Source organism: Sander vitreus, chromosome 2 (genome assembly GCF_031162955.1).
Source record: "Sander vitreus isolate 19-12246 chromosome 2, sanVit1, whole genome shotgun sequence".
Taxonomy (NCBI): Eukaryota; Metazoa; Chordata; class Actinopteri; order Perciformes; family Percidae; genus Sander; species Sander vitreus.
In genome coordinates this window covers 1-13,663 of record NC_135856.1, presented here as the reverse complement: position 1 = coordinate 13,663, position 13,663 = coordinate 1, and the positions used below count along the sequence as shown (strand labels likewise).

The 13,663-nt window shown below is 39.4% G+C and overlaps 1 protein-coding gene across 1 annotated transcript; it reads left to right on the top strand.

Annotated features, from left to right (window-relative positions):
• Positions 1–7,176: 7,176 nt before the first annotated feature.
• LOC144530758 (UDP-N-acetylglucosamine transferase subunit ALG13-like) lies at positions 7,177–11,817 on the top strand (the record flags this gene model as incomplete). Its single annotated transcript, XM_078270473.1, has 9 exons — positions 7,177–7,468; positions 8,152–8,235; positions 8,361–8,411; positions 8,895–8,941; positions 9,176–9,266; positions 10,789–10,870; positions 10,957–11,122; positions 11,409–11,472; positions 11,700–11,817. Coding segments are annotated over exons 1-9 (823 nt in total), but the record flags the coding sequence as incomplete, so codon positions are not given.
• Between the last annotated feature and the right edge of the window lie 1,846 nt (positions 11,818–13,663).

Genomic DNA, 13,663 nt, shown 5'->3' with positions numbered 1-13,663 from the left:
ACATCTAGTCATGTCCCATAATACATCTAGTCATGTCTCATAATACAGCCAGTCATGTCCGATAATACATCTAGTCATGTCTCATAATACAGCCAGTCATGTCCCATAATACATCTAGTCATGTCCCATAATACATCTAGTCATGTCTCATAATACATCTAGTCATGTCCCATAATACATCTAGTCATGTCACATAATACATCTTGTCCTGTCTCATAATACATCTTGTCATGTCTCATAATACATCTAGTCATGTCCCATAATACATCTAGTCATGTCCCATAATACATCTAGTCATGTTCCATAATACATCTAGTCATGTCCCATAATACATCTAGTCATGTCTCATAGTCATGTCTCATAATACATCTAGTCATGTCCCATAACCATAATACATCTAGTCATGTCCCATAACCATAATACATCTAGTCATGTCTCATAATACATCTAGTCATGTAGTCATGTCTCATAATACATCTAGTCATGTCTCATCTAGTCATGTATCATAATACATCTAGTCATGTCTCATAATACATCTAGTCATGTAGTCATGTCTCATAATACATCTAGTCATGTCCCATAATACATCTAGTCATGTCTCATAATACATCTAGTCATGTAGTCATGTCTCATAATACATCTAGTCATGTCTCATCTAGTCATGTCTCATAATACATCTAGTCATGTAGTCATGTCTCATAATACATCTAGTCATGTCTCATAATACATCTAGTCATGTCCCATAATACATCTAGTCATGTTTTATAATACATCTAGTCATGTCCCATAATACATCTAGTCATGTCTCATAATACATCTAGTCATGTCTCATAATACATCTTGTCATGTCCCATAATACATCTAGTCATGTCCCATAATACATCTAGTCATGTTTTATAATACATCTAGTCATGTCCCATAATACATCTAGTCATGTTTTATAATACATCTAGTCATGTCTCATCTAGTCATGTTTCATAATACATCTAGTCATGTCCCATAATACATCTAGTCATGTCCCAGTGTCTCATAATACATCTAGTCATGTCTCATCTAGTCATGTCTCATAATACATCTAGTCATGTCTCATAATACATCTAGTCATGTCCCATTATACATCTAGTCATGTCCCATAATACATCTAGTCATGTCTCATCTAGTCATGTCCCATAATACATCTAGTCATGTCCCATAATACATCAAGTCATGTCTCATCTAGTCATGTCCCATAATACATCTAGTCATGTCCCATAATACATCTAGTCATGTCTCATAATACATCTTGTCATGTCTAATAATACATCTAGTCATGTCTCATAATACATCTTGTCATGTCCCATAATGCATCTAGTCATGTCTCATAATACATCTAGTCATGTCTCATAATACATCTAGTCATGTCCCATTACATCTTGTCATGTCCCATAATACATCTAGTCATGTCTCATAATACATCTTGTCATGTCTAATCTAATCATGTCTCATAATACATCTTGTCATGTCTCATAATACATCTTGTCATGTCTCATAATACATCTAGTCATGTCCCATAATACATCTAGTCATGTCCCAGTGTCTCATAATACATCTAGTCATGTCTCATAATACATCTAGTCATGTCTCATAATACATCTAGTCATGTCTCATAATACAGCCAGTCATAGTCATGTCTCATAATACAGCCAGTCATGTCTCATAATACATCTAGTCATGTCTCATCTAGTCATGTCTCATAATACATCTAGTCATGTCTCATAATACAGCCAGTCATGTCTCATAATACATCTTGTCATGTCTCATCTAGTCATGTCCCATAATACATCTAGTCATGTCCCATAATACATCTAGTCATGTCTCATAATACATCTAGTCATGTCTCATAATACATCTAGTCATGTCTCATAATACATCTAGTCATGTCTCATAATACATCTAGTCATGTCTCATAATACATCTAGTCATGTCTCATAATACATCTAGTCATGTCTCATAATACATCTAGTCATGTCCCATAATACATCTAGTCATGTCTCATAATACATCTAGTCATGTCTCATAATACATCTAGTCATGTCTCATAATACATCTAGTCATGTCTCATAATACATCTAGTCATGTCTCATAATACATCTAGTCATGTCCCATAATACATCTAGTCATGTCTCATAATACATCTAGTCATGTCTCATCTAGTCATGTCTCATAATACATCTTGTCATGTCTCATAATACATCTAGTCATGTCTCATAATACATCTAGTCATGTCTCATAATACATCTAGTCATGTCTCATAATACATCTAGTCATGTCTCATAATACATCTAGTCATGTCCCATAATACACTAGTCATGTCCCATAATACATCTAGTCATGTCTCATAATACATCTAGTCATGTCTATACATCTAGTCATGTCTCATAATACATCTAGTCATGTCCCATAATACATCTAGTCATGTCTCATAATACATCTAGTCATGTCCCATAATACATCTAGTCATGTCTCATAATACATCTAGTCATGTCTCATAATACATCTAGTCATGTCTCATAATACATCTAGTCATGTCTCATAATACATCTAGTCATGTCTCATAATACCTAGTCATGTCCCATAATACATCTAGTCATGTCTCATAATACATCTAGTCATGTCTCATAATACATCTAGTCATGTCTCATAATACATCTAGTCATGTCTCATAATACATCTAGTCATGTCTCATAATACATCTAGTCATGTCTCATCTAGTCATGTCTCATAATACATCTAGTCATGTCTCATAATACATCTAGTCATGTCTCATAATACATCTAGTCATGTCTCATAATACATCTAGTCATGTCTCATAATACATCTAGTCATGTCTCATCTAGTCATGTCTCATAATACATCTAGTCATGTCTCATAATACATCTAGTCATGTCTCATAATACATCTAGTCATGTCTATCTGTCATAATACATCTAGTCATGTCTCATAATACATCTAGTCATGTCTCATAATACATCTAGTCATGTCTCATAATACATCTAGTCATGTCTCATAATACATCTAGTCATGTCCCATAATACAGCCAGTCATTTCTCATAATACATCTAGTCATGTCTCATAATACAGCCAGTCATGTCCCATAATACATCTAGTCATGTCTCATAATAGATCTAGTCATGTAGTCATGTCTCATAATACATCTAGTCATGTCTCATAATACATCTAGTCATGTCCTCATAATACATCTAGTCATGTCTCATAGTCATGTCTCATAATACATCTAGTCATGTCTCATAATACATCTAGTCATGTCTCATAATACATCTAGTCATGTCTCATAATACATCTAGTCATGTCTCATAATACATCTAGTCATGTCTCATAATACATCTAGTCATGTCTCATAATACATCTAGTCATGTCTCATAATACATCTAGTCATGTCTCATAATACATCTAGTCATGTCCCATAATACATCTAGTCATGTCTCATAATACATCTAGTCATGTCTCATAATACATCTAGTCATGTCTCATAATACATCTAGTCATGTCTCATAATACATCTAGTCATGTCTCATAATACATCTAGTCATGTCTCATAATACATCTAGTCATGTCTCATAATACATCTAGTCATGTCTCATAATACATCTAGTCATGTCTCATAATACATCTAGTCATGTCTCATAATACATCTAGTCATGTCTCATAATACATCTAGTCATGTCTCATAATACATCTAGTCATGTCTCATAATACATCTAGTCATGTCTCATAATACATCTAGTCATGTCCCATAATACATCTAGTCATGTCTCATAATACATCTAGTCATGTCTCATCTAGTCATGTCTCATAATACATCTAGTCATGTCTCATCTAGTCATGTCTCATAATACATCTTGTCATGTCTCATAATACATCTAGTCATGTCTCATAATACATCTAGTCATGTCCCATAATACATCTAGTCATGTCTCATAATACATCTAGTCATGTCTCATAATACATCTAGTCATGTCTCATAATACATCTAGTCATGTCTCATAATACATCTAGTCATGTCCCATAATACATCCAGTCATGTCTCATAATACATCTTGTCATGTCTCATAATACATCTAGTCATGTCTCATAATACATCTAGTCATGTCTCATCTAGTCATGTCTCATAATACATCTTTTCATGTCTCATAGTACATCTAGTCCTGTCTCATAATACATCTAGTCATGTCTCATAATACATCTAGTCATGTCTCATAATACATCTTGTCGTGTCCCATAATACATCTATTCATGTCTCATCTAGTCATGTCTCATCTAGTCATGTCTCATCTAGTCATGTCTCATCTAGTCATGTCTCATATTACATCTATTCATGTCTCATCTAGTCATGTCTCATCTAGTCATGTCTCATCTAGTCATGTCTCATATTACATCTATTCATGTCATGTCTCATAATACATCTAGTCATGTCCCATAATACAGCCAGTCATGTCTCATAATACATCTAGTCATGTCTCATAATACATCTAGTCATGTAGTCATGTCTCATAATACATCTAGTCATGTCTCATCTAGTCATGTCTCATAATACATCTAGTCATGTCTCATAATACATCTTGTCATGTCTCATAATACATCTAGTCATGTCTCATAATACATCTTGTCATGTCTCATAATACATCTAGTCATGTCTCATAATACATCTAGTTATGTCTCATAATACATCTAGTCATGTCTCATAATACATCTAGTCATGTCTCATAATACATCTAGTCATGTCTCATAATATATCTTGTCATGTCTCATAGTACATCTAGTCATGTCTCATAATACATCTAGTCATGTCTCATAATACAGCCAGTCATGTCTCATAATACATCTAGTCATGTCCCAGTGTCTCATAATACATCTAGTCATGTCTCATAATACATCTAGTCATGTCTCATCTAGTCATGTCTCATAATACATCTAGTCATGTCCCATAATACATCTAGTCATGTTTTATAATACATCTAGTCATGTCCCATAATACATCTAGTCATGTCTCATCTAGTCATGTCCCATAATACATCTAGTCATGTCTCATAATACATCTAGTCATGTCCCATAATACATCTAGTCATGTCTCATAATACAGCCAGTCATGTCTCATAATACATCTAGTCATGTCTCATAACACATCGTCATGTCTCATCTAGTCATGTCCCATGATACATCTAGTCATGTCTTATAATACATCTAGTCATGTCTCATAATACAGCCAGTCATGTCTCATAATACATCTAGTCATGTCTCATAATACATCTAGTCATGTCTCATAATACAGCCAGTCATGTCTCATAATACATCTAGTCATGTCTCATAATACATCTAGTCATGTCCCATAATACATCTAGTCATGTCTTATAATACATCTAGTCATGTATCATAATACAGCCAGTCATGTCTCATAATACATCTAGTCATGTCTCATAATACATCTAGTCATGTCCCATAATACATCTAGTCATGTCTCATAATACATCTAGTCATGTCTCATCTAGTCATGTCTCATAATACATCTAGTCATGTCTCATAATACATCTCTCATAATACATCTAGTCATGTCTCATAATATATCTAGTCATGTCTCATCTAGTCATGTCTCATAATACATCTAGTCATGTCTCATAATACATCTAGTCCTGTCTCATAATACATCTTGTCATGTCTCATAATACATCTAGTCATGTCTCATAATACATCTTGTCATGTCTCATAATACATCTAGTCATGTCTCATAATACATCTAGTCATGTCCCATAATACATCTAGTCATGTCTCATAATACATCTAGTCATGTCTCATAATACATCTAGTCATGTCCCATAATACATCTAGTCATGTCTCATAATACATCTAGTCATGTCCCATAATACATCTAGTCATGTCTCATAATACATCTAGTCATGTCCCATAATACATCTAGTCATGTCTCATAATACAGCCAGTCATGTCTCATAATACATCTAGTCATGTCTCATAACACATCGTCATGTCTCATAATACATCTAGTCATGTCTCTCATAATACATCTAGTCATGTCTCATAATACATCTAGTCATGTAGTCATGTCTCATAATACATCTAGTCATGTCTCATAATACAGCCAGTCATGTCTCATAATACAGCCAGTCATGTCTCATAATACAGCCAGTCATGTCTCATCTAGTCATGTCTCATAATACATCTAGTCATGTCTATACATCTAGTCATGTCTCATAATACATCCAGTCATGTCTCATAATACATCTAGTCATGTCCCATAATACATCTAGTCATGTCCCATCTAGTCATGTTTCATAATACATCTAGTCATGTCTCATCTAGTCATGTCTCATCTAGTCATGTCTCATCTAGTCATGTCTCATAACACATCGTCATGTCTCATCTAGTCATGTCCCATAATACATCTAGTCATGTCCCATAATACATCTAGTCATGTCTCATAATACATCTAGTCATGTCTCATCTAGTCATGTCTCATCTAGTCATGTCTCATCTAGTCATGTCTCATCTAGTCATGTCTCATAATACATCTAGTCATGTCCCATAATACATCTAGTCATGTCTCATAATACAGCCAGTCATGTCCCATAATACATCTAGTCATGTCTCATAATACAGTCAATTCAATTCAATTCCATTTTTATTTATAGTATCAAATCATAACAAGAGTTATCTCAGGACACAGATAGAGTAGCTAAGATAGTCCTCTATCATAATACATCCAGTGTGTTTGTGTGTGTGTGTGTCTGTGTGTGTGTCTGTGTGTCTGTGTGTGTGTGTGTCTGTGTGTGTGTCTGTGCTTGTGTGTGTGTGTGTGTTTGTGTGTCTGTGTGTTTGTGTGTGTGTGTGTGTGTCTGTGTGTTTGTGTGTGTGTGTGTGTGTGTGTGTGTCTGTGTGTGTCTGTGTGTTTGTGTGTGTGTGTGTAAACAGTCATATTGTGTACTTTTTCAACGCTTTTGGACACTTTTTTAAATCAACTTTTTCAACATGTCGCCAGTTAATGTTCATCTTTGTTCCCGGATGTTTCCCTCTGATTATGAATATAATGAAGAGTAGGTTGTCCTTTAGTGTGACTGGATATTCCTGAGCCTGGCGCGGTCCCTGAACGCTGCAGCAGCCGGGATGTGTCGCGCGCTAATGAGGCCTGATTAGACTCACCTGTAGCCGGCGGAGGGCTCGTGCTGTCACTGAGCGGTGAGCCGGAGCAGTTAGCTGTCTGAGAGTTTAGTTAGTGCTAGTGGTAGTGCTAGTGCTAGTGGTAGTGTGTGTTTAGTTCAGTTGGTTAGTGAGTGTCGGGATGCAGAAAGGACTGAAGAAATATTTCGTCAACATGGACGAGTATCTGAGCAGCCTGGGGCTCTACAGGAAGATGGTAGCGCGAGACGCCTCCAGCCTCTTCCGGGCCGTGTCCGAACAGGTGCGCTAATGCTAATGCTATACTGCGAGAGGGGGGGGGTAGAGAGATGGAGAGAAAGATAAAAGGAGAGAGAGAATTAGTTAGGGTGGTGACGGGTTCAGGAGGTCAGGAGACATTTAGTTCTGACTGAAAGAGAAACAGGAAACAGTTCAGCAGAGAGAGAGAGAGAGAGAGAGAGAGAGAGGGGCAGACAGACAGACAGACGTTCAATCATTCATTTCATATGTAAATAATATTTATAGAACACTGTTTAAACTCATGAAACAACTTCACTAAATCAAACAAGCCTCAAAAACAACACATAACTAGTTGGTGTACACAGAGAGACAGACAGACAGACAGGGACAGACAGAGACAGACATATAGATAGACAGACACGCAGAGCGACAGACAGAGGCAGGCAGAGAGAGAGAGACATATAGACAGAGAGGCAGGCAGAGAGACGGACAGAGACGCAGGCAGGCAGGCAGACACTTGTACAGTGTAGTTATGAACAGAATAGAAGATGACCCCTCATCACAGAGAGTCAGGCAGTAACTGTGGGAGGAGGAATGTTTCCAGATTGACCCTAACTGCTGGTCTCACTATTCCTCTACAGTTACTCTCTCACCCAACCCTTCTGATATCCTGATACCTCTCCTCCCTGTGTGTGTGTGTGTGTGTGTGTGTGTGTGTGTGTATAGTTGTATTACTCTCAGAACTACCACCAGAGGATCCGTCAGGAGTGTGCAGACTTCATGAGAGCCAATAGATGCAACTTTGAACCGGTGAGTCACAGACTGATCTCAACAGATAACAGGCAGGCAGGCAGGCAGAGAGAGAGACAGACAGACAGACAGACAGACAGACAGAATGTCCTCTGAACAGACTAACAGTGTGTTTTGTCTCTCAGTTTGTTGAAGGATCATTTGAGAAATATCTGGAGCGTCTGGAGGACCCCAAGGTGAGCAGCTGTGACCCCTCCCCCCTTCACCCAAGACATCAGAGTACACGTCAAATGTTTCCCGCCACGCAACCTTTGATATCTATTAGCATTACGGTCCGTGTCCACAGGCCTCCCATTGGTTGCCTCTGTGAACAGCTGTGCAATGCATTCTGGGAGTGTATCAGCATCTTTAAAGAGATGGGGCGTCCAGTTTCCCGCTCCTCATTTGGATGAAGTTAGATTAGGGCTACTTTATGTAAATCGGGGTCGTCCAGCTTGACTCTGGGCTTCTGGAAACCTGCTGAACATCTCTGAGAAGAAGTCGTTGGAGCATTATACTACCAGAACATAATTAGATTAATTAGAGAGAACACGATTAGATGATGTCATCGCCGTGGTTACTTTAGCGCTGAGCTGAATGCTTCGACTGTTGCCATGGTAATACTCGTCATTAAGTATTTAAATGCTTTCTTGTTTTTAATTGAATGTTCCTGTAATTAGGAGACGGTGGGTCAGGTGGAGATCAAGGCTCTGTCACAGCTCTACAGGTGAGAAACACTCAACTACAGACACAGACGACAGACGACAGACACAGACGACAGACGACAAACGGACGACAAACGGACGACAAACGGACGACAAACGGACAACGGACGACAAACGACAAACGACAAACGGACAACGGACGACAAACGGACAACAGACGACAGACTACAGACACAGACTACAGATGACAGACAGACCCACACAGACTACTGTGTGTGTGTGTGTGTGTGTGTTAGGCGTTGTTTCCTGATCTATCGTTACCCGGGGAAAGCAGCCACGGTGATCTCAGAGGACGACTTCATCGACAAGGTGAAGAATGATAATCAGGTGAAACTCACTACAGTCATATTACACCACAGGGGCCCAAACTCTTCATATGAAGGGCCAGAATACATGTTGATGTGCTGAGAAACTATATTATAGTTCAAAGAAATTAACTAGGGCTGTCAAACGATTTATATAATTTTTTTGCTGAATTTCTATAGTTAATCACGATTAATCGCATATTTTATCACATGATTATAATTCTATTATTTAGCATTTCAGAACAGTTTAAGTCCATATTAACAATGAAAGCCGTTCTTACCAGAGGATCTTAACTGGGAATCAAATGAATGCAAAGAAAGTGACTTTATGAACTTGATTGTAAGATTTGTAATTATTTATTTACTGTAAACAAAAGAACAATGTGTGACTCTGTCATTATTGCACCATTCCTCCAAGTCCCTAACTAACTGAGATGTAACACTAACACTTTGCTTCTACAGTTCAAACTAAACGGTCCAAAAACCAGATGCCACAGCAGGACATTTGTAACCTTTACGTTCTTCTAATAAGGAATGTAACAATTCTCCTGGACAGAAAAGGGGGTGGACAATGTCCCAAATGACAAAAACTGTCAACATGATACAAACAACCCAGTCCTAAAACCATATGCTGATATACAGAGTCCATCTAGTGTTTAGTAACTCCTAAATAATGTAGATTCCTCACTGACGTCCAGTGATCAGCAGTCAATGAGACAGAGTTTGGACTCTGCAGCAGTTCCAGTGTGGCTGCTTTCTCCGTGTCCTACAGGCTGTGTGTGGTGAAACTACTGCCCCCCCCCCCCCCGACAACTTTTTAAAAGTAAACTTTCCATTCAGAATCTTATTGGCATCCATTTTGGCGTCTTGCGCTCGCCATCCACTCAAAACGTAACGTTAGCCTACTACTCTTTGGCCGGCTCCAAGCCCAAACAAGTGCAGGCGTGTCTGTTGTTTAGTTTCTGGTCTAGCTAGATCCGGTGTGGTGTTGTAGTTTTTCTAACATTACTAGTTGTTGCAACAGCATGTGAAAAGAACTACAAAGTTTGATAGGCCAAAAAGAACGTTAATCTCGCGACGATATCGCCGTTAAAATGGGTTTGCGTTAACGCGTTTAACTGACAGCACTAAAATGAACATTTTAAATGTAAAATCTAATTTAGAAAACGCAGCTCTTTATCTGCATATATCTCCCGTATCAAAGACCTATTCCAGTCAGGGAGACGTGTCTGGCTTACAACATTAGGGCTCCAGCTCACTTAATGCCTACATAATATAATTGGGACGTTTTCCAGCACTGTGCTGCACATCGCCGTGAAACTGGGATTAAGAACTTTTTATCTGCACAAAGTGTACGTTTCGTAGTCATTACGGATTGGATTCTTAATTATGTTTGGAGGGAAACGCAAACAAAGGTAAGGAGGGCCGGGTCATACGAGCACGTTTACGTCACAGAGTCAATTCTACTGCTGCAGGTCACATGACTCTGATCTGGGTGATGTGATTGGTCCGTACTTACCGTCTGAGCCCTGTGTGTTGCCTAGGTGACGCTGTGTTGCTCCATCAACGGTCACTATGACATTGTGTACTCGAGGAGTTACCCGGCCTCGGCAGCCCTCTGTCAGTGTGAGTACCGAGGACATCGCTTCACCTTCAACACCTGACAGTGTGTCCTGCTAAAACAGAGTGTGTGTGTGTGTGTGTGTGTGTAGCTCTTTTCTACGAGCTGCTCTACACCAAGGTGTTTGGCTTCGAGGAGGCGGAGCTCTGTCAGGCCATGGAGGCCTTCAGGGTCGGAGGTCGTCGCTATAGAAACAGCCAGTCCATGTGTAGTGACGCGGACTTCGGCTACGACACACCTGAGGACCGCAATCACAGGTACACACACACAGACAGACAGCAAGTTTCAGACCGAGCCACTGTAACTGTAGTTTTAAAAAAAGTCTTATGAATACATTAACCCTCTTCGCCCGAGCTTGTCAAAACAGCATCTCTGATTCATAACTTAACAACCATAATTAGGAGAAACATACCGTCTGCTTATGTCTTCATAGCCCTTACTGTGGCAGTTATAAAGTGATAGTGTGTGTGTGTGTGTGTGTGTGTGTGTGTGTGTGAACACGTGTTTCAGAAACAGTCACAGGTGTGTTTGTTTCGTCTGCAGGGAGGAGCCGGAGGCGGGTGGAGTTGCCGAGGAAAAACTGCGAGTGTCGACCGACGAATCAAAGGTGACAGGAAGTGACTCATCACGATGTCACCAACACTTTCAAAACCAAAGAATCATCATTTTACCTCTATATTACCATTCAAATGTCATTCCTTATTCATGTTCAGTACATATTCGACTATATTCTGAGGTCAAAGTCACGAAAGACTTGGGTTAGGGTATTTTAATACTGGGAACGTTGTTCATCATATGTGACAGAAGCATTTTGTCTTGTTTCTAATTGGCCAGCCTCCTGCAGAAGCCCTGCCCCCCTCCAGAGTGTCTCTTCCTTATAAGGTCATGAAGTCTCTGGATGCAGATGTGTACAGAAACCTGGAGTTTGACGTGTGGCAGGACACCTGCAAAGGTAACGCACAACCTCGTCTTCACCAGCTGGAGGCCACACCCCGTCTCTTATATACTTATATACTAGTACAGACCTGCCAACATGTACGCATTTTTCGTACTCGGCACGCATTTTTACCCTTAAGTACGCTTGTACGATTCGCTGCTCTCTAGGTACACATTTTGTTGCATCTTTCATTTCGCCGGTTTAAGTTTCTATGCAATCTATATCTATGACGTTGATTCTGCCGCTGAGCCACAGCGTGTAAGTGGAGTGAAAAGCTTTCGGCCAATCAGAGCGCTGCATTTTAACCCTCCGCCCACCTGCCCCTCCTAGCTAAATGCTTCGCACGTTTAATTCAGTTCAGTGCCTCAAGCAAGCCAGGCTGTCCAGATAACTGTGGGCTTGTATGTCATGGCTGAACCGCCTCAAAAAAAGGTTCGGAAACCACAGCGATTTCTTGACAGCTATCAGGAGAGATGGCCCTGCCTCCACACGTCAGGCTGCCTCATCACGCAACAGACATCTATCAGTCACGAAGGGACAACAGGTAACGAACACAGTCCCACACGCAAATACTGAGTCGGGTATGGCTGCAGCCTGGAGACCTCCCGTCTCATGCCTCCCATGCTCACTGACTTATCTGTAACTTCATTTAGAAAATAATTCACGATTCCGTAGGCTATTCTGAACATCTGAATTTACCGTCATATTCTGAACATCTGAATTTAGCGTTGGACATGCCCATGCATGAGACGGGAGGAGCATGAAACAGGAGGTCTCCAGGCTGCAGCCATACACTCTTGCAAATACTCCCCGCCCACCCCCCGAAACATAATGATATTAAAAATAAAAGGATGATAAGAAAAACATATTCATAGTGTCAATAGGCTAGCCTGTCACACCTGCCATCCTTCCCATTAGTTGGGGGCAGTTAGAAAAGTGGTGGAATGGCTAGAAAAGTAGAAGGTTTTAGACAGGCCAGGTGCTGATTAACCTAAGATAAAGGGAACAGTTAGGCTATTCTTAGCCTACTTGAATTTATGAACATAAATAATGACCTTCACATCATAACAGGGAGTCCAGCTGGGACGAGCTCAGTTAATAATGCCTAGCATACAGTAGGGCTATTTGCTATATTTTACTGACATAATGCATTGTCACTCATGTCAACCTTTGAAAAGCCTATCTGAAAATATCTGACCCATGTTATATATTAGCCTATAATCGTGTCTCTGCCAGTCTTGTTTTTTTAGTAGTTGCTTTAGGCCTATTTAAAGTTTCTTTATAAGTAAATCATAACTTAGACTACTTCAGTAATCAGAAGAAGGCTATGTGTTAACCTGGTCTGACTCATCTTTAACACAGAAGTACGTAGGCCTATTTATTATTATATATTAGCCTCCTATTGGCTAGACTAACAAAAAATATATGGGCACAAAATATTAGAATATAAGAAAACATTTGTGTAGTTTCAGTACACCTACAGCCATTCATCCACTCCATTCCTCTACACAGTAATAATGTATTGTAATCTAGGAGGTAGTGATGAGCCAAACAATGTATTGAATATAAATTACATATATCTAGATTTCCTGTGTGTGTGAATTCATAATATTTGTAACAATATGCAGGAATATGAACTAGCCTATCATAATCTCCCCCCTCCACCTACATTTTCAGATTGCAGACGCCATGTGTCTATTATGGTGTTAGATATCTCGTAGGTTTCTCACTGGTGGGTGGGCAGGAGCTGTACATTGGCGGTGGGCTGTCGGGTGTGTGCGCGGGGGGGTGTACTCATGAAATTTCTTCAAGGTTGGCAGGTCTGCAAGTACCTCGGGGGGGGTGGCTGTAAACATGTGAT